This window comes from Leucopleurus acutus (genome assembly GCF_964270905.1).
Source record: "Leucopleurus acutus genome assembly, chromosome: 3".
Taxonomy (NCBI): domain Eukaryota; kingdom Metazoa; phylum Chordata; class Mammalia; order Artiodactyla; family Delphinidae; genus Leucopleurus; species Leucopleurus acutus.
The window spans coordinates 58040527-58065231 of NC_139145.1; the positions used below are offsets into that span (position 1 = coordinate 58040527).

Consider the following 24705-nt stretch of genomic DNA (forward strand, 5'->3'; position numbering starts at 1 on the left):
CTAGGAATATATAGGCCTTTAGTTTATTTCTACATAATTCTAAAAATTTATCCTGTCTCATACACCACCCCACGTTTTGAAGGGACTTCAGCTATTGTCTGCTACTCCTGCTGGTCCCAGAGATTCATAAGTATTACTTGTAGGTGTTCTCTGTGCCACCTGACATGGTGGCCTTACTGCATAACAGGCACTCAGAAATTATATGTTGAACTTAACTGAAAGTTCCATTTCTTTGTCTAGTACAGAACATTCTTTGTCTAGTACAGAACATTAAGAACATTTCTTTGTCTAGTACAGAACATTCTTTGTCTAGTACAGAATATTCTTTGTCTAGTACAGAACATTAAGAACATTTCTTTGTCTGGTACAGACATTCTTTGTCTAGTACAGAACATTCTTTGTCTAGTACAGAACATTCTTTGTCTAGTACAGAACATTAAGAACATTTCTTTGTCTAGTACAGAACATTAAGAACATTTCTTTGTCTAGTACAGACATTCTTTGTCTAGTACAGAACATTCTTTGTCTAGTACAGAACATTAAGAACATTTCTTTGTCTAGTACAGACATTCTTTGTCTAGTACAGAACATTCTTTGTCTAGTACAGAACATTCTTTGTCTAGTACAGAACATTAAGAACATTTCTTTGTCTAGTACAGACATTCTTTGTCTAGTACAGAACATTCTTTGTCTAGTACAGAACATTAAGAACATTTCTTTGTCTAGTACAGACATTCTTTGTCTAGTACAGAACATTCTTTGTCTAGTACAGAACATTAAGAACATTTCTTTGTCTAGTACAGACATTCTTTGTCTAGTACAGAACATTCTTTGTCTAGTACAGAACATTAAGAACATTTCTTTGTCTAGTACAGACATTCTTTGTCTAGTACAGAACATTCTTTGTCTAGTACAGAACATTCTTTGTCTAGTACAGAACATTAAGAACATTTCTTTGTCTAGTACAGAACATTAAGAACATTTCTTTGCCTAATACAGAACATTAAGAACATTTCTTTGTCTAGTACAGACATTCTTTGTCTAGTACAGAACATTCTTTGTCTAGTACAGAACATTAAGAACATTTCTTTGTCTAGTACAGACATTCTTTGTCTAGTACAGAACATTCTTTGTCTAGTACAGAACATTAAGAACATTTCTTTGTCTAGTACAGACATTCTTTGTCTAGTACAGAACATTCTTTGTCTAGTACAGAACATTCTTTGTCTAGTACAGAACATTAAGAACATTTCTTTGTCTAGTACAGAACATTAAGAACATTTCTTTGCCTAATACAGAACATTAAGAACATTTCTTTGTCTAGTACAGACATTCTTTGTCTAGTACAGAACATTCTTTGTCTAGTACAGAACATTAAGAACATTTCTTTGTCTAGTACAGAACATTAAGTTCCATTTCTTTGTCTAGTACAGAACATTATTAAGAAAAATAAAAAGAACAAAGACTGCCCTTTGGTTATGTAGAAGGGCTTAGGCAGAGAGAGGGGAATACGAGAATTGGGAACTTGACTTCCTGACTGTTTGCCTTCTTTTTAGATCAAATGATTGATAAAACAAAGGTGGAGAAATCTGAAGCCAAAGCTACAGAGCTGGAAAAAAAGGTATGTATGAGAGATCAAAAATAATTGGAATATATCTTTCTTTATCTAAGGATTTTGATTTTTCTGACATGTGAAACAGTTACCTGTGATATATTCAGTGTTTAGCACACAGTAGCAGTTCCTAGGGGAACCCTTTCTGCTGTAGGTTACTCAGTGGAGAAAGTGGTGTGGATGTGATCATGAGGAGCTAGTCAGTCGTGAGTTTGCACAGTTCTTGGGCCCCTGAGCAGGAGGAAAGACAGGTGACACTCTCATATAACATTGACAGCACTTGGGTTTGCTTGGCGACTCAGGCCTTTTATCCATAGAACAACAGGAACTGGAATATGTCTGAATTCTCTTTTTCTCTTTGATTAAGGACTCCTATTGTTTTTGTTTTTTTAATTTTTTTTTTTTTTTTTTGCGGTACATGGGCCTCTCACTGTTGTGGCCTCTCCCGTTGCAGAGCACAGGCTCCAGATGCGCAGGCTCAGCGGCCATGGCTCACGGGCCCAGCCGCTTCGCGGCACGTGGGATCTTCCCAGACCGGGGCACGAACCCATGTCCCCGGCACTGGCAGGCGGACTCTCAACCACTGCGCCACCAGGGAAGCCCAAGGACTCCTATTGTTGATAGGTTTTTGATCCTTGAGAATACTGGGATTGTGCACCTTAGCTGTCCTGGTTAAATGTCTTTAAAATCTTAGTTGTTGCTGTTTTTAAAAATAACTCCAAGTATAGATAGACTATGGAAATAATCCCTGGCTTACCCCTCCTTTAACCTTGATTTTAAGGTTGAAATCATGGTGGCCTTTTTTCCAGGCATCCCTTGGGTCAGTGGGCTCAATGGATCAAGGATTAGCACAAAACAGTAAATTATGGGGACTAACACCTGGCCTTTGCTGAGTTGGAGAGCTTACTGGGAGCCTGATTTCTTTCTCCTCTAGCTGGACTCAGAGTTAACAGCTCGACATGAGCTACAGGTGGAAATGAAAAAGATGGAAAGTGACTTTGAGCAGAAGCTCCAGGATCTTCAGGGAGAAAAGGATGCATTGGGTTCTGAAAAGGAAAAAATTGCCACAGAGAAACAGAACCTGGAAGCAGAAGTGTCTCAGCTCACAGGAGAGGTAATATCTGAACAGAGAAGGCAGAGTGACCTGTAACTGCCATCAGCAGCGTCAGAGTGAGCTTGTGTTGGAGCAGGACTGTCACCTTACTCCCAGGGAGGGTTCAGATACTAATAGGTAATCTAGTTAGATGGCACATATTTTTAAAATCATAAGCTGTTTTGTTTTGGAAGTAAGTAATACATAGATGGAAAATTTGGAAAATACAGAACAACACAAAGAATAGATGAGTCACAGTACTACCCAGAAATAAAGATAATAGCCTTCTAATAAATTTAGGAGTAAATACTAAATAAACTGTTCTCATATTTGCTATTTTTCTCTTATTTTAGTCATCTCTGGACAGATTTATGCCCACACACTCTCTGCAGTTATAGATATTTATATGATCTGTGATACTTGATAACTTGATCACCTAGGTGGTTATATAATTACCTGTATAGCACATATGTTAATTACATACCTAGAATATTTGATTTACTTGATCTTTGCATTTTCTTTCTTTTTTAAAAAATTAATTTATTTTATTTTTGGCTGCATTGGGTCTTTGTTGCTGCGCGCGGGCTTTCTCTAGTTGCGGTGAGCAGGGGCTACTCTTCGTTGCTGTGTGCAGGCTTCTCGTTGCGGTAGCTTCTCTTGTTGTGGAGCACGGGCTCTAGGCATGTGGGCTTCAGTAGTTGCAGCACGCAGGCTCAGTAATTGTGGCTCGCAGGCTCTAGAGCTCAGGCTCAGTAGTTGTGGTGCACAGGCTTAGTTGCTCCGCGGGATCTTCCCGGACCAGGGATTGAACCTGTGTCCCCTGCGTTGGCAGGCAGATTCTTAACCACTGCGCCACCAGGGAAGTCCCGATCTTTGCGTTTTCTAATCAAAGGGAGAGTTTAACATAAACTTTGAAGTTGCCATTTTAATGCAAAGCATACTGAACTAGGAACATGAAGACCTGAATTCTAGTTTTGTCTCTGTCACTAAATAGCTATGTGACTTTAGGTGGAGCCTTTCAACTGTCTGACTCTTTTCACTCCCTTCATGTGTAAAGTGAGAAGTTTGGATTAAGTAACTTCTTGGGTCCTTTCCAGCCCCAGTGGTCCCTGAAGTGGAGTGAGAAGTACTCCCATTGGTGTTATTTCTTTAGGTTGCCAAGCTGTCCAAGGAACTGGAAGATGCCAAGAAAGAAGTGGCTTCACTCTCCACTGCAGTTACTGCTGCAGCCCCTCCTAGCAGTGCTACTTTTCCCCCTGCCCCTCCTTTACCTGGTGACTCTGGGCCTGTCAGTCCCCCCTCACCCCCTTTACCAGGAGAGGTTAGCACAGCCTCTGCACCCCCTCTTCCTGGGGGTAGGGCCATTCCTCCTCCACCACCTCCTCCTCCTCCTCTGCCTGGGGGTGCCTACATCCCCCCACCCGCTCCTCTGCCTGGGGGTACCTGCATCCCCCCACCTCCCCCTTTGCCTGGGGGTGCCTACGTCCCCCCACCCCCTCCTCTGCCTGGGGGTGCCAGCATCCCCCCACCCCCTCCTCTGCCTGGGGGTGTTGGCATCCCCCCACCTCCGCCTTTGCCTGGGGGTGTTGGCATCCCCCCACCTCCGCCTTTGCCTGGGGGTGTTGGCATCCCCCCACCTCCGCCTTTGCCTGGGGGTGTTGGCATCCCCCCACCTCCGCCTTTGCCTGGGGGTGTTGGCATCCCCCCACCTCCTCCTCCCTTGCCTGGAGGACCAGGAATGCTACCTCCCCCTCCCCCTCTTCCTGGTGGAATCCCTCCACCCCCTCCATTTCCTGGAGGCCCTGGTATTCCTCCACCTCTCCCTTTTGGAGTTCCTGCAGCCCCAGTTCTGCCATTTGGATTAACCCCAAAGAAACTTTACAAGCCAGAGGTACAGCTCCGGAGGCCAAACTGGTCCAAGGTGAGAATTTCTGTCCATCTCTTCATCAGTAAATTTTAAGAGACCACTTCAGTTTCCTACTTTGTGTTTTGTGCATGGTTGGGCTTCCCTTTCTTATGGCTCACATCTGTCTGTCTTCAAGTTTCACTCATGTGTATGTTTATTCAGCAGATAATAGGCAAATCCTATATGCTGGATATCACTCGGGAGAGTTCTTCGAGCCCTATACTCTGCTACAAAACCTAAACTTATCCTTAAGTTAATATTTTTGCCCTTTTCTCTGAGGATATGAGTGCCATGGGATACCACACAGTTTGATAATAGTCATTTCACCAATCTGCAAGGTACTGATAAATTTTGCTGATCCAAAAGTCATGGATTTATGGATACAACTCCCTACCACTCCCACCCACCCCCACCCCGGTAAATAAGTTACACAGGATATGTTTGCATGGCACAGTGTGTGTTTGAGAGCGCTGTGATTCTGCATCAGCCTTTTGCTTCTGGAAACCAAGGTAAAATAAAGGAGCTTAGGGATTTGTTCATATAAAGTGAACAAATTTGGTACAGTTCACCACCCTGATGGGAAAAGTGTAATGTAGAGCAAGGGAAGATGTGAAATAAAGCCTTAATGCTTCTAAAAGTAGAGGATTTGGGGTTAGAAGGAGGATAAGCAGCATAACTGATTCTAGTTGTTGAATAATCACCAATAAACACATAACCTGGAATCAGCGTCTCCTGGTCCCACCACAAAGAGCATAGCTGTTCTCTGTGTCTCAGGTTAGTCTTATTTTAGTATGACGTTGACAATAACCAGCGAGCTGCTTCTTTTGCATCTTAATCAGTTTTCTAGGATGGAAAGTACAGAGCTCAGTTTAGTAACTCTTAACACCTGCCTGTATCCACAGTTTGTCGCTGAGGACCTTTCCCAAGACTGCTTCTGGACAAAGGTGAAGGAGGACCGATTTGAGAACAATGAACTTTTCGCCAAACTTACCCTTACCTTTTCTGCCCAGACCAAGAGTGAGTCCTTTCCTCTTTCATGCAAAGGGCCAGTGTAGGACTTAGAACATTTGTTAAGGGGGTCTCCCATTTCTTTCCCTTCCCTGGGTGAGGGTTGAAGAGAGCTGGGAGTTCCTATTCAGAAGAAAATAAGCTGGTTTTGTATTCTGGGGATGCTGGAGTTGGCAAAGAGAACTGTTGCGTGTACGTATTTTTCCCCCCAGTTTTTTTGCATGTAGGTATTTTACATGCATGTAGGTATTTTACACAAGTGTAACTTGTGGGGATATGAGGTTAATGTGACAGAGCTCAGGCTGGTCTGAGAGTATCATTTTGATGATACTCTTGAATGGATTCTGGCACTGCCTTTAAGGCGCCTTCTTTAGACCTACATATGTAATTGATAAGAGCTGAGCAGAGTCTTTAGTAGGTGAGGTGGCTGAACAACTGTGTTTGTAAAATAACAAAGAACCATATGTGATCCCTTTTCTTTTTTCCATTTCTTTCCAATATCTGATGCTTTCTCCTTCCTGGCACTTTGCTCCTGCAGCTTCAAAAGGTAAGAATACAGAAGAGCCTTGTAGTTGGGTCTCTTGAATATTAGAGAAAAAAAATGAAACAGATGTAAAGGGATTTCTCTTTAGAAAACTAAGACTAGAAATTGGGGATTGATTTCTCTTTTGCTAGGTTTTTCTTGAGAGTCCAGAAGGACCAGTAGCTCTGATGTTAGCTGACAGGGAAGAAAATTATTTTAAGTTGAAGCTACAATATACTTGCTCTTTCTTTGGAAGGTGAGGGACAACTTAAATAATACTGTTACTTTACATTTGTGTTGTATTTTACAAATTTCAAAGTGCTTTAACATATTCTACCCTATTAGGACTGCAAAGAAACCTTATGAGGTAGGTTGGGTGTATATTATCTCCGTTCCATAGCTTACATAGCCTTATTAGTTAGGTAGCTTGCCCGAGGTTTTATATGGCCAGATCCAGGGGTCTTGACTTCTGGTCTGTCTTTTCATATAAATTCTTGCTTTTCTTTTTCACCTTCATATCTTCCCCTTTATTTTAGAAGAGCTGATCTATTTTGCCCTTTTCTTTCTTCACTTCCTAATTCTTGTGGTTTCGTGCTGTCTTGTGATGGGACACTTACAGTTATTTCCCCAGAGGGATGCAGTATTTGCAAGGTATTGTCATGTACCTAATGACAGTTACAACCTAATAATTTTGTATTTCCATCTTCTTCCAGCTTTTTTGTTTATTTAGAGGTTTATTATGACCCTAGTGATGACAATTAAGTGCAACTTCAGAGCACTCCTCCCTCCCGCTGCCAGTAAATAAGCATTTTTAAAGACAGTTACTACTTTTTTCCTTAAGTGATCTGATGGGACTAGGCTGCACTTCATTCTAATAAGATACCTAACAGAGGGAGTTTTCTGGTGGCCTAGTGGTTAGGATTCGGTGTTTTCACTGCAGAGGCCCGGGTTTCATCCCTAGTCAGGGAATCATCCCGCATGCTGCATGGCATGACACAGCCAAAATACAAAAAAAAAAGAAAGAAAGAAAGAAAGAAAAGAAACCTGTGCCTCTGGCAGCCCCTAGTTACACATATGTATCTAGGAGTCAAAGATCACAGTGCTCAGGCCTGCCCTGTTGCCCTAGCATTCTGGGCAAAGTTGCCTTTTCCTCTAAGAGATATATCACCTTCTGAGCTAAAGTTCAGCTCGGAGAATTACTTCTACCTGCTATTAAAAATGCTGTGATAATGACCACTTATACTACTCTAGAATATCAGCAAAGACTAGTTGACAATCAAAATCAAATTTGTAAGTTCACAGAATACATCCCTGTGTTGGCCTCTGGTGTCATTTTCTTTCTGGTGGCTGCATTCTGAGTGCCACTGCAAACGTACACTGACTCGGTCCTTTTTCCTGCCTGCTCTGTCACCATCCTTCTTTTATCCTGTACATTTGTATTGCTGTTGATTGCAGTGGAGTTTTCTGCAGTTTAGTGGTTTGCCTCGGCATTTTATTCCCACTGTGAATTGGTATGTAGTGTGTGTGTATGTATTTTTTTTTTTTTTTTTTTTTTTTTTTTTTTTTTTTGGCTGCGTTGGGTCTTCATTGCTGTGCAAGGGCTTTTCTCTCTAGTTGTGGCGAGCAGCATCCACTCTTCATTGCGGTGTTCGGGCTTCTCATTGCGGTGGCTTCTCATTGCGGAGCACGGGCTTTAGGCATGCGGGCTTCAGTAGTTGTGATTTGCGGGCTCTAGAGCACAGGCTCAGTAGTTGTGGCACACGGGCTTAGTTGCTCCGTGGCATGTGAGATCTTCCCAGACCAGGGCTTGAACCCATGTCCCCTGCATTGGCAGGCAGATTCTTAACCAATGTGCCACCAGGGAAGTCCTGGTATGTAGTGTTTTTTTTTTTTTTATTAATTAATTAATTTTTGCCTGTGTTGGGTCTTCGTTTCTGTGCGAGGGCTTTCACTAGCTGCGGCGAGCGGGGGCCACTCTTCATCGCGGTGCGCGGGCCTCTCACTGTCGCGGCCTCTCTTGTTGCGGAGCACAGGCTCCAGACGCGCAGGCTCAGTAGTTGTGGCTCACAGGCCCAGTTGCTCCGCGGCATGTGGGATCTTCCCAGACCAGGGCTCAAACCCGTGTCCCCTGCATTGGCAGGCAGATTCTCAACCACTGCGCCACCAGAGAAGCCCTGTAGTATTTTTTAAATACCTAAGCAAGACCTTATCTCATCGTTTGTTATTTTCAACAGTGTAACCAAACTTTTTAATGTTCTTTTAGCCTTCAATTTCTGCCCTGGAAACTATTTTCTGTTCATTGATGATTCTAACTTCCTGACAGCTTTGGCTCCCGCCCCCGCCCCTTAAATTATTCTTAGAAATCTCTGTATCTTAATCTGAAAGGAATAAGTATGAATTAGTCAATTTAGTTTAGTGTCAGTATTGATTTTCATGTAATAATAATCATCATTAGTAGTTTGCTGCTACTTTGACGAAGGACATTTCTAGCTAGTCTTTAAATATCTTTACTTTAGTTAGCACTTTCAGGTGTTAAATTGGCACCCTGCCTTAATTTCCCAGTCTTTTTATTAGGAAGCACTAGAGAAGGTGTTCTTGAAAATTATTAAATCATGAACAATTTTCCAAACATCCTAAATCTTACTCATTTAAAACAATTCCTGGGATAGATTTTTTTTTTTCCTATCAAACAAGTACTTATGGTTTACCCAACTCTTAACAGTTATCACATGCAACGAAACCTTCCTGCTTGTCATCAGCCACACTACATCTGTATGTTTCCAGTCATCTTCTCCCAAGAAACAAATGCTGCTCCCTTTAAAAATTATTTCTTCCTTGCATTTTCAGTGTTTTACTGACTTTAATGTTTGGTTTATTTTTTTCTTCTACATTTTCTTGCTTTCTTTTCCTTTGAGTTACTCTGCAAGTCTATAGTGATGCAAGCAGTATTTGAATGTCAGGGCTTGTTCTAATGTGTATTTCTTGGTGACAGAATAGTTGCTTTGACATCGTGTACATGGGCATCAAGTAGCAGATGGAGGTGCTGCATGTGGACCCAGTGCCACAGTACCCACCGTGATCAGGGTAACTCATCTGCTCTGCCTTTTCTGATGCAGTTTTGAGCCTCCCTCTCTTGGTGCTCTGGTTGACAGACTTAATACAGACTCCTCCCAAGTAGCCCCTTTCTTTCAACATGGCCCCCCAAAAACACTTTAGTAAAAAAGACTTTAGGCTTCTAGAGTTTAGGTTTTTATCAGGTAAGGAATTTCAAGCTAAGAAAACTTCAGAGGTGAGGACTCAGAGGATCTAGAGCTCCTCAGTATGAAGGCAAGGTTTACTTTGCTTTTGGTGCTTTGAACATCTCTAGTATAACATTTCAGAATACCTTCATTCTTAATCCTTTTTTCAAGTAGGTAACCAGTTTCAGTTACCAAGTCTCTCATTCATAGCCTTAATATTGATGGTATAATTAAATGATAGATAAATACTCATTGCCACTCTATAACTATTTCATCTTCCAGATGAAGTAGAGATATGGGTTAAATAATTTTTTCAAGGCCTTATAGTAAGTGCCAGAGGCAGGATTCAGACTCCAGAGTGTGACTCCAAAGTCCTGCTCTAACCCCCTGCTTCCCAGATGTGTATGTCCCTGCCCTAAGAGCTTCTGAAAGCTTAGATCCAGACAGAAGCTTGAAGAAGGAGATATGCTGGCTTCTGCTACCACCTCATTCATTCTGTCACAAATATTCTTAAATTGGAAGTGACTCTTATGAGTACAAAAAAGGAACAGCATTAGATTAGGGAAAGTAAGATACCAGATATTTAGGGTTGAAGAAGAGAAGCCATGTTCTGATTACAGTATATTCAACTCTAGCAAAACTAATCCAGCTGGAGAAGCACGACATGCATATCTAGTACATAGACATCTTGCTTAAATGATTTCAGCCCAGTAGTTGCCAGTCTTGATGAAGAAGTTATCTGGACACAAGGTTTGCATAATATTGCATTGTTTCATCTCTCACTTGCTAAACACAACTCTCTGCTGTTTGTTAAGCATAGCTGTATCCCCCTTATATTTTAGTGGTACCTGAAACCTCCCATATACTGATGGCTCCTCCAGGAATGAACATCAAAGAAAACATCCGCCTCACTCTTGACATCTGCCTCCTGTAGGTCAAAGGTCTCAAGCCACTGCTTCATTAAGGTTCAGGAAGATGTGTGCCTTTTACTAAGAAGAGCTAAGAGAGAGGAAGTGGTTCTCAAGTTTATACTACAGATTCTTTTACGCATTTTTCTCTCTTAAGGATTATTGTCTTGTTTCTGATCTCTTGACTTTCTGTAAATCAGGAATTTACTTAGTTGATTTATTCCTTGACAGAGAATACTTTGAATTTTGATTTGATAGGCAGTGCTGTAAAACTTTTAGTCCTTTTCCACTCTCATGCTTATGGTTATCAGCCAGGAGTCTTTTTTTTTTTTTTTTTGCGGTACGTGGGCCTGTCACTGTTGTGGCCTCTCCCGTTGCGGAGCACAGGCTCCGGACGCACAGGCTCAGCGGCCATGGCTCACGGGCCCAGCTGCTCCGCGGCACGTGGGATCTTCCCGGACCAGGGCACGAACCTGTGCCCCCTGCATTAGCAGGCGGACTCTCAACCCCTGCGCCACCAGGGAAGCCCTCAGGAGTCTTTTATCATGGTTTCTTTGTTGAATCTGCTTCTTGAATTCCTTGGGAACATGTTCAGTAGTTAAATTTTATTCTTTTTCATCTTCTCCTAGCGAGCATTTTCATCACTGTGGTTGGTGGTGGCCTCAGGTCATTATTTGTATGTACAAGATAACTAGTTTTTCATTCTGCTTTCCTTCTCTTACTCTCTTTTGTTGATATCATGATCCCATTAAAAGTATCACCTCTTAAAACGTAGGGTGGTAAGTGATAACTGATGTCCGAAGTACAGTGATGTTTTTCTTTTTTGGTTTATTCCTTCCTTCCAAAAAAAATTCTGCTCTTGTAAGATCCACAAGCTAATCGTCCTTAGTAGGTGTGCGGCGGTGGACAATATGTAGCATTAGACCCTCTCCCTGTTAAAGTATGAGGTGCATTTCAGGAATTACGAGCATCAGAGCAGTTCTACAAGTGGTTAATAGCAGTAATGTTGAAAGAACTCTGGCTAAAAAGTAAGATCCTGGCAAAAAGCTGAGAATTTCATAAACAGTAACAATATTCTAATTAGGATTTGACTGTCGGCCCAGATTCCAAGGTTTGTGCTGTAGTCGTGCAAGTCTGAACTATTGGTGACAAGCGGTAGGTTTACCTGTCTACTGCTGTCCCAGAACCTTCTTGCTTAAGGCTTCAGTCTACAACAGGAGCCTGTGTTGGGGAAGCAATCCCATCTTTCCCAAAAGGGATCTAAGGGTCTTTTTCCTTTTCCCTGTGATCCTTTTCTGTCCACTAGGTAGCACCCACCCAGTTGGATCTTTATCAGGAAACACCTTAGTGAATCTTTACAGCCTCTGCAACTTTATCCTCTAGAAATAAGATTTTCTAAGAGCTCCTCATGCTCCACCTTAGTCAGTGATTCTTTTGGCAGAAGGGTGTCTGTTTCATCAGTTCCCTACCCTTTCAAGTGTATAGGATTAGGACCAGAAGTGCTGCTCAAGTGAACATTTGTCTTTTAATTACTTGCTACTCTTGGATTTTGAGCAGGGTCAGGCCATTAGCTCAAAGCAGTTGGGAAGTTCTGTAATATCAGATAGTACTCCCTTGTGATTTAAAAACATAAATCTACCTGTATCACCTGGGGTTATGAGGACTCCTGCATGTGGAATAAGTACCACACTTCCTCTGGGTTGTGATCTCCCATCATCAGTGGTATAAAAGAAGAACCGCAACTACCCCCTCACATATCCCTCAAAACTCCAAACCTTGCCATCACTATTTGCCTTGAACCCACTGGATCTAATATTGTGTCATTTATCTAGGTTTATGTCACTCACCACAGGAAGGCGCAGACTCCCAGGTTCCCCTCATCTCCCATACTCGAATCCCCATAGGTTCTGTGTGTCTCCTATTCTGCCTCCTCCTGCCATCCCACCTGAGCTCTTGAAACCTGTCCACTGTGCCCTCAGGAATTCATGGTCCATTACTAACAAAATCTCCTATATCATCAACTTCACTTTGTTGCTCTAACAGAAACCAGGCTTTCCCTTTTGCCCTCTCGTGTGTTTTTTTTTTCCTCTCATAAACCTCACCCCAGTGGACCTGAAGATGGGGTAGATGTCCTCTTTGTTCTTCATTGCCACTTTCAGATCAGTCCACCTTTTTCTTTCCTAAAAACCCATAATTTTGAATCTCATGACATCAAGTCATAATCACCCAGTTTCTCTCTTTGTGCTGTTGTCTACTAACACCCCAATTTATTCCTCTGTAGTACTCCAGTGCTGTTTCTTAAATCTTAGCAATTTCTGTATAAAAGGGTCATGATCCTCCCAATATTCTGGCCTCACATTTCCTGGCACTCTTCTTTTCTAGTGATGATCTGTCCTTCACCCCATCTCACCCATCTGTCTTACGGTCATCACCAGAACTGCAGCCCCTCCACGATCTCAATTTCATACCACCCACCTTCCATTTTTTTTCTTGTGAAAGATATAGTTTATGTCCAAAAAATATGTATCTATTGTTGCTGTAAAAACTAGATGTAATGCTAAGTGAAGAGAAATTGAACCATAGTAGCAGCACAAAATAAAATGCTGAAATAGTTTCATTCTAGAGAACACAAGACATGGTCACAGAATTCAAAACAGGGTGCTGTGGATGTGAGTTTAGAAACAGAAAAAAGATGAGAGGGTATTTCTTAATAGTACCACCTTCTATCTTTTTACCTTGCTGTCTTTGGTACCCTGACCCCAACAATCCTCCAGCCCTACTGAGACGCCACTCCATTTATCCTTCAGTTTTCACTGTCCTTCACCCCCTTGAAGACTTCACTTTCTTCAGGTAAAATTATCATTAATAATTATAATAACCCTTCCCTAGGTTTTTTTTTTTTTTCTTTCCCCATTTCTCTCTCATTTCATCTTACTTGGTTTGCAAGATCACAGTCCTGGTTATTAATTCCATCTCTATCCACCCTGCACCTGTAGCGGTGCAAGTGGACACACTGGAGAAAAGGATACAACTTGCTCTCCTTGATACACTTTCTTCTCTTGGCTTTCAGGACAGCAGGATCTCTTTCTCCTGCCTCACTGGCTGTTTTTTCTCCTGTCTCTCCTCTGCTCAGTTGGCAATATTGCTTGGCCTTGCCAGGCAACAGATATTAAACATTTCTAGTCCATTCAGTTTCCTACTCTCCTAAATGATTATTTCGCACCTTTTCTCTCCTCAAAGGCCCAACACCTCCCTCATCCTCATTCTTAGTTGAGGATGTTTTCTTTCTACTTCACTGAGAAAATTGAATTAGAAGAGGAGCTTCCACAGACTCCCACCATTACTTTTACCTACTTTCTGTGTCTTCCACTGTGACCATGTTCCTGTCTAAAGCCAGTTTCTGGGCCAACGTGATATCCTCATTTCAACAAATGTATAGAATACACTGAAAGTATAAAATCTCCTTCTCCCCTCTCCACCATGGTTAACCATACCTTTCATATGCATATGTTATTCTAATAAAGGAATAGGTAAAATCCTTTTCTCCTTTAGTTCAGGAAAGAAAATGTAGGAAATTTTCAAATAGAACCGTACTGGAAAATTAAGGGGCAGGGGAATTAAAAGATAAAATTATAGAAATGTGAAGGTATATACATATTTTTAATGTAATGTGTGTGATCCCATTTGGTATCCACTGCTCTGCCTTTTGCTTGACATGTTTTAGCATCTCTTGATATCATTAGATCTACCTCATTTCTTTTTTCTTCTTTTTTTTAAATTGAAGTATAGTTGATTTACAATGCTGTGTTAGTTTCTGGTGTACAGCACAGTGATTCAATTATACGTATATATATTCTTTTTCATATTCTGCCTCATTATTTTTAATGGATAGTTGAATTCTGTCAGATAAATAGTACAAGACGATCCCTTATTGAGAATTTAAATTACTGATTTTTTATATAACAACAAACAATGCTGCCAGAAATATTTTATATTTATCCCTGCATACTTGCATTTCTGCACGGTAAATTCTTAAAGTAAAATTTCTGGGCCCAAATTACTAGGTGTAGGATTGTACCACTTTACACTTCCACCAGGAATAAGAAACTATTATAATTTCTGATAGGGCAAAAGTGTTACCTTGTTTTAATCTGACCACTAGTGAGACTGAACCAAAGGTTATCCATCATACCTTGACTCTCCTCATCTGTAAAATGAGATAGATAAACCTAAAGATACCTTTCAGTTCTAAACTTATGGTTCTCTTACTGTATTTTCCTTTTTTCCTTGAATAAGCTGTCTTCGGTGTTATCTGTCTACATCTCACTCTTGTTTTGACAGCTTTCTAAGTTCTTGTGTTGGTTTACTTGTTTTGGTCTGAGTTTCATGCATCTTATCCCATGCACTGGGGCCAGGCATTAGGACTTCCTCCTTGCTTACAACCAGTATTTGGGGATAGAGAGCTAAACTGGTGTAAAACTTTAAAACTTTTGCATGAAGCCTGCTGGTATAGATTCCACGGAAGACTTACTGGTGGAGATTTAAGGGAGGGTGTAATCAGATAAAGATAATTAAACTTTAATTCCTTCTAAACTAGAGGAATTTGATATATTTTATCTGCAGTGTGCTCTTCTCCTTTTTCACCACCAGATGGCACATGGAGCTCTTCTATTTTCGATGTGTCATTGTTACGTCTGGTAGTGACGCAGTCACGTTAGAGAGAGGCAACCTCTGTTGTTTTCAAATACACACTGCCTGGTATGCTGCCCTCTACCTGTCAGGAAATTCACTTGGAGGACTGATAGTAAAACGAAGACAGGAAGCTATAACTTGCCCTTTAACGAAAGCATCTTGTCCTGTTGCAGCTTGTATTTTTATAGGAGCAATATTAGTGCTCTTTTGGGGGCCCAGAGGCTGGAGAATGCTTTTGAGTTTGTTTTTGTTTTAGTCTGATATTTTCATGAAAGCATAGCCTTCATTTCAGAGGGCTTAAAGAGGGGCTTAAATTTTACCAGCTTGGTAGTTCATTTTGTAATCCCATTATATACACATTCCTAACACCATCTTTGTCTCAATTTCTGCTGAATAGCTACTTTAGGCACACAATAGAACTACCCACTGATTATATACTGATAATTTCCCAGGGATACTATACTGAATTGCCTTCAGGGAATTCCCCTAGCCTATCTTGGGTAGAATTTGCTGCTGCAGAAAGGCTTTTACAGTCAACCCTTCTGTCATTTGTTAACTCCTGATTATCTTAAAATAATCCCAGTTTTAGAGCCTCTTTCTAGCTATTCAGACTTTAGTTTGTGCCTCTGTTACTATTCTAGACATAAACAGACTGAAACTGTATCTTTTAAACCCAAGGTCCTATCTCCCATTACCTACAGATTCCAGATTTTATTTCTGACAAAATGTTCTTTTATATGGCATTGGCTGAGACTCAGGCCATCTGCCATGGGATGAGTATTGCCTAAATTTCTGTCAACTTAGTGCAGTTAGTCCTTATCCTTAAATATCTATTTCTACCAGTAATTCCCAGACTTCAGTGTGCATAAGGATTACATGAGGAGTTTGTTAAAGGTATAAATTCCTGGGCTCCACCTCCAGAGATTCCAAGGACTGTAGAAGGGTATGTTTTTAACAAGCTCCTCATGTAATACACTAACATGGCTTGATCCATTGCTTCAGTATTTATTTCTTTTTCCATTTTCTGCTGGCTGTCTTCCCACTCTCTGCCGTAGTCTAGAAGCTGATTTCTACTTTTTCTTGTAATAACATTTTGATGTGTCTATCAGAGTGAGTGTTGTACAATTATTCTTGTTTTTATGGAGGTCATGCATGATCAATTAGGAAACAATCTGACATTTTCTGTTAACTGGTACCACACTTGCTTTTACAAAATTCTTTTCTTGCCATCCTCCCAGCCAGGTCTCGACAGGCAACTTAGAAGGATGGTTCTAAAGAAGTTCTCTGGAGTCAGTGAAGTAGCTGGGAAGCACTTCGAGACTGACTAGCCTGGGAGAGGGTGGATGGAGGGCAGATGATGAGAGGTCTCTCAGGCCCACACAGCAAAGATGGAGCTGTGAGGAACTAGAGGAAGTCCAGATCATGATGAAAGATGTTACAGCTGTGCAGCTATAACTCTTATTCAAGTTTGGTTGTTCTCTCACCATGGAGACCTGGAGTTGGTAGGGATTAGAGACGTGTGTAGGAAGAGGAATGGGATCTCAGGGAGATGTGAGAGCAGAGCTGGGCTTCGGATGGGTTTTGCAGAAGAGTGATCCAGTGCTCTATGGGCTCCTACTGGAGCCCAACAGTGCTGCCTCAAAGAAAAAGCACTGTTCTGAGGATCCCTTCTAGTCTTTGGGAATCATTCGGTCTGAACTTGCTTTTCTGTTGGTATGGGACAAATCTGCCTCCTAACATGAGGTTGGGAAGACTAGTTTTCAGGGAGTACAGAGGGTGTCTCCACTATAGAATATTTCCTCTGGGACTTTTCTTTCTGCATCTCTATTATCTATTTTTTATGTAGGTGATATAGGTAGTTCAGAAGTAAAGATGATATTTTAAAAAAGTCTTAATTCCCTTCCTAGTATTCATGCATCCCAACCTTCTCCCTCTCTGGCTGTGCCATGTAGCTTGCGGGATCTTAGTTCCCCAACCAGGGATTGAACCCGGGCCACAGCAGTGAAAGCACTGAGTCCTAACCACTGGACTGCCAGGGAACTCCCTAGAAGTAACCATTTTTATTAATTTCTTTTAGAGTTTTTGAAAAATGCAATTGTAGCAAATACTAATATAGATTCTTATCCTCCCTCTCCTTACCAAAAGTACTGTCTATACTGTTCTATACCTTGCTTCTATATCCTGGAGATTTTTCTTATTAGTACATAGAGATCTTTCTCATTAAAAAAAAATTCTAAATTAAAAATTTTTTTTAGTTACCACTTTTATAATGAACAGTACGAAAAAACAGAAATACATATAGTAATGAAGTAATCTGTCCTTTTTTTGGAAACGGTCCCTGCAGTAACCCATTTGATCTGATTGCATTTTAGTGTGAACGTGTCCTTGTGTCCTCCCTGCTTTCCTTGCAAACTCTTTCATGTAACGACTAAACAGTTAGTTACCAACACCAACTCTAAATGTACAGCAATTCATACTAGAGCCTTACAGCCACTGTGGTATGGGGAAGAGAGACTTGAGAATTTCTGCTAAGGGGCCTTCCAGACCTCCAGCTACTTCCCTGGAGTAGGAGCCAAGCTTTGTGTCACTAGCACAGGGACACTACCCGTAAAAGGGTATGGCCTTCCTACTTAGTTTTTGTTCTGGAGATAATTGCTGTAGAACTTAATACCCTGTAACTATCCCATTTTATGACTCTGGTCCATCACCTTTGGAGCAACATGGAAGAATGCTCATGATACAGTGTTAGGTGGGAAAATGCAGGAAACAATTATATTCAACCCTTATTGCAATTGTGTTTTACAGAAAAAAAATGCAGAAGTAAAAGTCTGAAAGGGAATATACCAGAATATTATAACAGATTTTGTTAGGGTGCTAGACTTTTTTTTCCTTCAACTTTTCTATACTGTGGTCTCTTAGTTTTATAATGGGAAAGACAAAAGGGTTAAGAAGGAAATTTGCTAGTGTCCAGAATGCTTGAAAAGGGGGTTTCTAGAGTATTTGGACCTAATAGATTAATTTCTGCAAGGCAGAGTGCTAATGCCCAGTTCTGTAGAGCAGGTAACAGCATCTTTTACTTCCTTCTCCCTAATGATCCTAGCCTGCTTCTCTTTGAAAAGTCAGATTACAACTTAAAAAGCTATTTGTTCTCTTTTCCGCTACCCTGGGTAAGGGAGCCCCAGTTATAGAACAAAAGGGCATTGGTAGCCCCATGTCTGCAAGATGGGATGGAATCATTCATCCCTCCTGATCCTTCAGCAATCCCAACTCTGTTCTTAAAGTCAGTGATATTTTCTCTTGGATCTATTAGATGAAAAGATAAGGCACTCTCCTGTCTGTCTGTGTGTGTTTAAATTTCCTCTTTGCAAGAAAAACTGCTAAAATCCTTCCAAGAAGAATGTCCCCCTTTTCCTGTTCTCCTTGCATTCCTGTTCTGCTTGCATTTTTCTTTTCAGCCACGGGGCGTGCGCAGTTGAGCCATTTTGGCTCAGATTCCAGATTGTGAGGTCAGAGACCAGGGATAGGAGGAGACTATCAGGTGACTTTCTGTAACAGTGATGATGGTCCAGCCCTCATCCCCACCCCTTCCCTCCCCCCTCCGCCCACCCTTTCCTGGCTTCCACCTTAGGAACAAAGAAAGGGAAAAAACAGCAGTGTGACGAAAACCAGCAGCTGCGTCTGCAGACTCAGGCTGGGGGCTGGGTGTTTATTCCATCTGTTCTCTTTGTTATTCTTTTACCCTGTTACTTCCCCTCCCAAAACCCAGAATAAAATGGAGGGTATTTCTAGGATTCTTTGTTACAGAGAATGGGTTAGAATTCTGCAGTTTACTCCGTGTTTAGGTTGGGGGCTGAGGGAGGTAGGCTGAGCAGAGATTAAAACTGTTCCCAGCACCTAGGAAAAGATGAACGTATTTTGTCTTCTCATTCCATTTTGTCCCAGAATTCCTATTTAATGTCAGATACAGTGACAGAGGCTTATCACCCATTCTTTCTAATTATTAAAACAATGCTCCCTAATAGGTATTATCTTCATTTTATAACCGACAGTTATGAAGTACAGAATAGTTAACATGTCCTTTGCTTACTGAGAGCTTATAGCAAGTAAATACCAAGCCAGGATTTGACCCCAGGTCTCTTGGGCTCAGAATCCAGCATTATTGAAGGGAGTGGCAAGAAGGCAGGAATGTCAGAAAAACCTGAGATGCTAGCTGCTGGGGACTGTCCTGGCACTGTGGCAGTGTTCTTTGCTTTTCACAAGTGACGAGTGTCCTGATTTCTTCAACAAGTAAATCTCAAGAGATAAAAGGAGATGGAAGGGAACATATACGTTAAAAGAGAGTCTAAAAATACGTCAACCCCTTATTCAGATCCTGATTCATTTTTTAAAGGAAGGAAAAGTCTTTATTCCCAGCGCCTTATTTTGATGCCTTTTCTCCTGCCCTCTCATGCACCTGTTCCCTTACATAAACCCGTCCTACCCTTTTGCTGACTTGCTTGGGGCAGTGCCTGTCCTTCTAGCCCCTACCCACCCACATCTCGGAAGCTGATCTCGTTGTTAGCACTCCCTTATTGAGTCACCATCCTGGGTGTGCTGGGAAAGTATCTGTGAGAAGCTCAATGACTGTATTGTCTGAATGAGCAAATGCTTGTGAAGTGCCCAGATTCTGAACGCTGCGTTTCTGCCACCCTTTCATACTTCTGTTTGCCCCCTTCTTGCTAACTCAGCATTTGGTTCTTGTAGATTTGGAATTCTGTCTGGCTTTGTTCTTGACCTTCAGATTTATCCATCTCTGCCACTTTGCTCTATCCTTCCTTACAGCTTGCACATCCATGATGGCCCAGTTCTGTTGGATTTAGCAGATAGGTATTTATTTTGGCCAAGAGGTCAGTGATAGAAATCTGGTTACCTTTGGGCAGGAATAACAGCTGTTCAACTGGCATGCGGTTTATCTGTTCCCCCACAGTTCCCACCGAGGTGTATACCTACAAGTGGCTTTGAGGTACTGAATTTTTCCCCCCGTGCATATTACAGCTATGGGGAGTATAAGGTAGAAATCCCCCACATGGGCTGCTTCTTACATTAGCACATGATAGGGCTCTCTTGCTCTGTCCCCTTCCCAGAATCAAAGAGTTAGTGGAGAGCTTAACAGACATGGTTTATTGTATGCTGGGTGGACTTGGTGATTCTGTAGCTATGTTATCCTCACAGAAAGTTTGTTGTCATTTCCTACACGTCTACCTAAGTATTCTCGTCTTTCAGATATGCTAGGGAGACCTAGGCCTCTTCCACAAAGACCCTGTTTTTTTAGAGAGAACTGTAGTGGTACCAGAGTCCATTTTTTTTTTTTTTAACTTCCTATTATGATTCTGTGCTCATGTGTGTTGTATGTATTGCCATTATCTCACTTTATGGACATTGGATAAACTCACATGTTTGTGCTGCCTCATTTAAGTAGTGGAAACCGTTGGTGCCTTAGATCCACAGATTTTTCAACATATTTCTGCTTTTTCCATCTTTCTCGTGTGTTCTCTTTTAGTCATAAAGTATTTGGTTTACTCAAGGGAGCTGTAGCATAAGACTATGGAGGTGTTCCCTGTAGAATAGGGACAAATGCCGCAGGCTTCATCCTGGGCAGAGCAAGTAGTGTGTGGTCCTGAGACAATAAGTGAGAATTAAGGATAGGTGGAGTTGTTTTATAGATCAGCCTGAATCTTTCATCCCTTCAGGTGTAACTGGCTTTAGAGCCAGTCTGTGTTCTCAGCAGTATTTCACCAAAGTCCTTTTTCCTATCCCACTTAGTCACTCCCACCTGTGATTCTTAGGAACTTAGTTGCCAGGATGTCAGGCAACTCCCCACTCCTCCATTTCCTGTTTGTGGTCTTCATTGAGAGAAGCCTGCAGCAGGAATTCCTGGGGAAGTGATGGCTATAGCTGTGGGACTCTGGAGGCCATTAGCTCTTTCTTAAGTTGGGGAATACTGTGCTGAGATGGACCTCCCTTCCGTTCTGCAGGCTCTTAGAAACTGTTAATAATCATAACCAAAGTATAACTGGGACTCTGGCTGCTGTTGTGCCTTGACTCTGCCCTCTTTAGAAACGGAGAATTATTTTCTTTTCTTAGCCTCAATTTCTACCCTCTGAAATTTAGAGTTAAAACATAATTTTCAAGATTCATGACAAAATTGCTTGGACTCTGTAGGATTGATTCTTTTGACATATGCAAAAATAGCAAAAAAAGAAAAATAGGGTCCGTGTGTTGGACAGCAGGGGGTGCCCTTTCCCTTCGCTTTATTGCCTGGCACTCCCTGCTGCATTCAGCCATTTTAGATAGATTGTTTTTGCTCCCAGCTAACTCCATTTTGTGTTTGTGACGCAGGAAAAAAAAATTCTGCAAGGGAGGAGTCTGGCTGGGGGAGGGAGCGAGACAGGCTGAGGCAGGGCTTCAGATCTTTACTCAGCACTTGTTCATCAGGGACTTACCTTGCTGCAGGCTGCCTGCATCCTGAGCAATAGATGCAGCAAGTCCCTGCCAGCTGAGCGAAGAACAGAGTGATGCCTGGCTACTGGACGCCTACTAACCGTGGCTGGGTGCTGGTTTTGAGACAGCATGCAGGACATCCCCTTTGCCTTATGAAGAATCTAAGCCTGGCTTCGGTGGTTTTTACCACAGAGATATTTAGGCTGGTATCCTCAATTAAAGAATCGGCTAAGAAGAAAAGATACCCTTTTCTCTGAGTTGTCTGAGAAGAATCAGATGCCCTAATGACTTCAGGGAAACAATACGAGTTAAAAAACAAACTTTTATTTTTGAAAATGTAACCTCTCCCCACACACATATATAATACGTACATACATACACACACACGCACACACACACATATATGCGAAGAAAATAGTATGAATACCTGTCTCCATCACCCAGTTTCAAAACTTAACTCATGGCCAGTCTTGTTTCATGTACCTGCATCAGCCTCCTCTTCACCACCCCAGTTATTGTAAAGCATATATCATTTAATATCCTTAAGTAGTTGAGAATGTGTATGAAAAAATAAGGACTTTTGAAAAAAAGAGAGAATTGTATTATCACATCTGAAAAATTCTTTAATATCGCATATCCACTCAGTATTCTTAAAGTAGTATTTTTTGAAGTTTGTTCATCTGAATCAGAGCCACACACAGTCTATACATTACAATTGGTTGATGTCTCTATAGGTTCCCTCTCTAGCTTGCCTTTGTCTCTTATTTTTTTATCTTGCAGTTTGTGTATAGACTTAATTTCTTAAGGAGAGAGGGAGGATCTCTCAGGTTGGGATTGAGAAGATTCAGAGCCAAACTTCTCTTCTTCACACAGCGGAGCCTCCCATCTTCAGGATTTCCCCAGAGGTGATGGGAGAGGAGGTGAAGGCACAGTGCTCTGCAGCCTTCAGAGGGAGAAGGGACTGGAGTCTTTTACTAGGAGAGTGGCTTGTTTCTCCTGACATGATAGCCTGTTACCTACCCAAAGTCTTTAGAAAAGTTTGCAGACTGCTCTCAACAGAGAACATGGTCAAAGTGGACCATGCTGTTTCCTGGGAATTAAAGGAGAGGTTTTAAGCTTTGGGACAGCAAATTTACCTGTTCTTTAATAGCTGCATCTCTAGAGTGATTCCAGGTCCTCAGCTTTATCTCCCAAACCTTTCTTTTTACTTAATTGGCAGCCTTTCTCCCTGATCAGACTTAATTAGTTAGTAATACTTCATAGACTGTTCTGCAGGAAGAAAAAATATCATGTTGTGTGGGGAACGGGCACATGGGAAAATTCTTTCATGGCTTCAGGATTATAACATCCGCATGACCTTGTTGGAGATAACCCCAGGGACGGACCTGGATGCAGATGATGAGATGAAAGCTCTTGGTGTTCTTTTTCCCCTTTTGGAAATGGGTCAGTGACTCTGATTTTCAGCAGACACAGCAGGCAGTCTATTCCCTTGCTTTGTGGGAGAGCACAGGTTACAGAAGGGAAGTTGCAGTAGTTGACTTCTTGGCAAGGCTGGCAGGGCAGTGGTAAAGTCTGGTCCTTGGAGACTAGGTTGGCCAACTGCCTAGTTTGGAAGCTGTAGTTCCCATTAACCAAAGTGCTAATTTTTAGGTTGTCTCTTCATGTTTAAACTTTTATGGTTAAATATAATAAAAATATAGAAAGTACATAAAACAGATGTGCAACTTAGTGAATTATTATAAGGTGAATACCCTTGAAATGTCACATGTCAGGAGATAGAAACTTTCCAGGAGACTCCTAGGAACATCCATGTGCCTCTTCTCCTCTAAAAGAAACCAAAATCCCGACTTAAGGTATGGTCTCCATTTTTTGAAAAAGCTTTATCACCCAAGTTTATATTCCTGAACACTATAGTTTAGTTCTACCCATGTTTTTTAATGTCTTCTTTTTTTTCTTTAAATTTTATTTATTTATTTATTATCTTCGACTGTGTTGGGTCTTTGTTGCTGCGCACGGGGTTTCTCTAGTTGCGGCGAGTGGGGGCTACTGTTCGTTGCGGTGCACAGGCTTCTCATTGTGGTGGCTTCTCTTGTTGTGGAGCATGGGCTCTGGGTGCATGGGCTTCATTAGTTGCGGCATGCGGGCTCAGTAGTTGTGGCTCACAGGCTCTAGAGCACAGGCTCAGTGGTTGTGGCACATGGGCTTAGTTGCTCCGCGGCATGTGGGATCTTCCTGGACTAGGGCTCGAACCCGTGTCCCCTGCATTGGCAGGCGGATTCTTAACCACTGCGCCACCAGGGAAGCCCCTTAATGTCTTCTTTATGTCTTAAATCTATTGGCTTTTTCCTCTTTCTCTTTTTTTTCCCCCTTGCAGTTAATTTGTTGTAAAAAACTGTATCATTAGTCTGTGGAGTTTCCCATAATATCAACTTTGCGATTGTATTTGCACAGTGTAGTGTGTAATTTCTGTCCTGTGTATTTGGTGTAAATTGGTAATTGGATCTAGAGGCTTAATCAGAACTAGGCTCCATTTGTTTGTCTTTTACCAAGACTTCTTCATAATAGGTGTTAGGTTCCTCTTCAGAAGGCACATAATACGTGGCTGTCCCCTCTGTGATGTTAGCAGCTGTAGATTCTCAGTACATAGATCTGTTCATTCATTACGATTGCAAAATGGTGCTATGCCAAACAAAAGGAATTCCCTATATATCCTAGATATAAGTCCTTTGTCCTTCTCTGACTTTGTGGCTTTTCGCTTTTTTTAATAAATTCATTTATTTATTTTTGGCTGTATTTGGTCTTCATTGCTGCGTGCAGGCTTTCTCTAGTTGCGGCAAGCAGGGGCTACTCTTCATTGTGGTGTGCAGGCTTCTCATGGCGATGGCTTCTCGTTGCAGAGCATGGGCTCTAGGCGCGTGGGCTTAAGTAGTTGTGGCACATGGGCTCAGTAGTTGTGGCACGTGGGCTCAGTAGTTGTGGCACGTGGGCTCAGTAGTTGTGGCTCACGGGCTTAGTTGCTCCACGGCATATGGGATCTTCCTGGACCAGGGCTTGAACCTGTGTCCCCTACATTGGCAGGCGGGTTCTTAACCACTGAGCCACAAGGGAAACCTACTTTTTTTTTTTTTTTAACAGTGTCTCAATATAAACAGTGTCTTTATATAAAGTGCTTAGATTTACTAGTGTTTTCCTTTATGAGTAATGCGTCTGTGGCTTATTTAAGAAATCCTTTAGTCATCAAGAT

The 24705-nt window shown here is 41.7% G+C and overlaps 1 protein-coding gene across 1 annotated transcript in view; it reads left to right on the forward strand.

The window, feature by feature from the left end:
* DIAPH1 (diaphanous related formin 1) overlaps window positions 1-24705 on the forward strand; it is a 96413-nt gene that overhangs the window by 37497 nt on the left and 34211 nt on the right. The window contains exons 14-17 of the mRNA XM_082836892.1: window positions 1557-1621; window positions 2547-2726; window positions 3859-4626; window positions 5514-5628. Of these exons, the coding sequence (XP_082693018.1) occupies window positions 1557-1621; window positions 2547-2726; window positions 3859-4626; window positions 5514-5628 (1128 nt within the window). The remainder of the gene's footprint in view (window positions 1-1556; window positions 1622-2546; window positions 2727-3858; window positions 4627-5513; window positions 5629-24705) is intronic.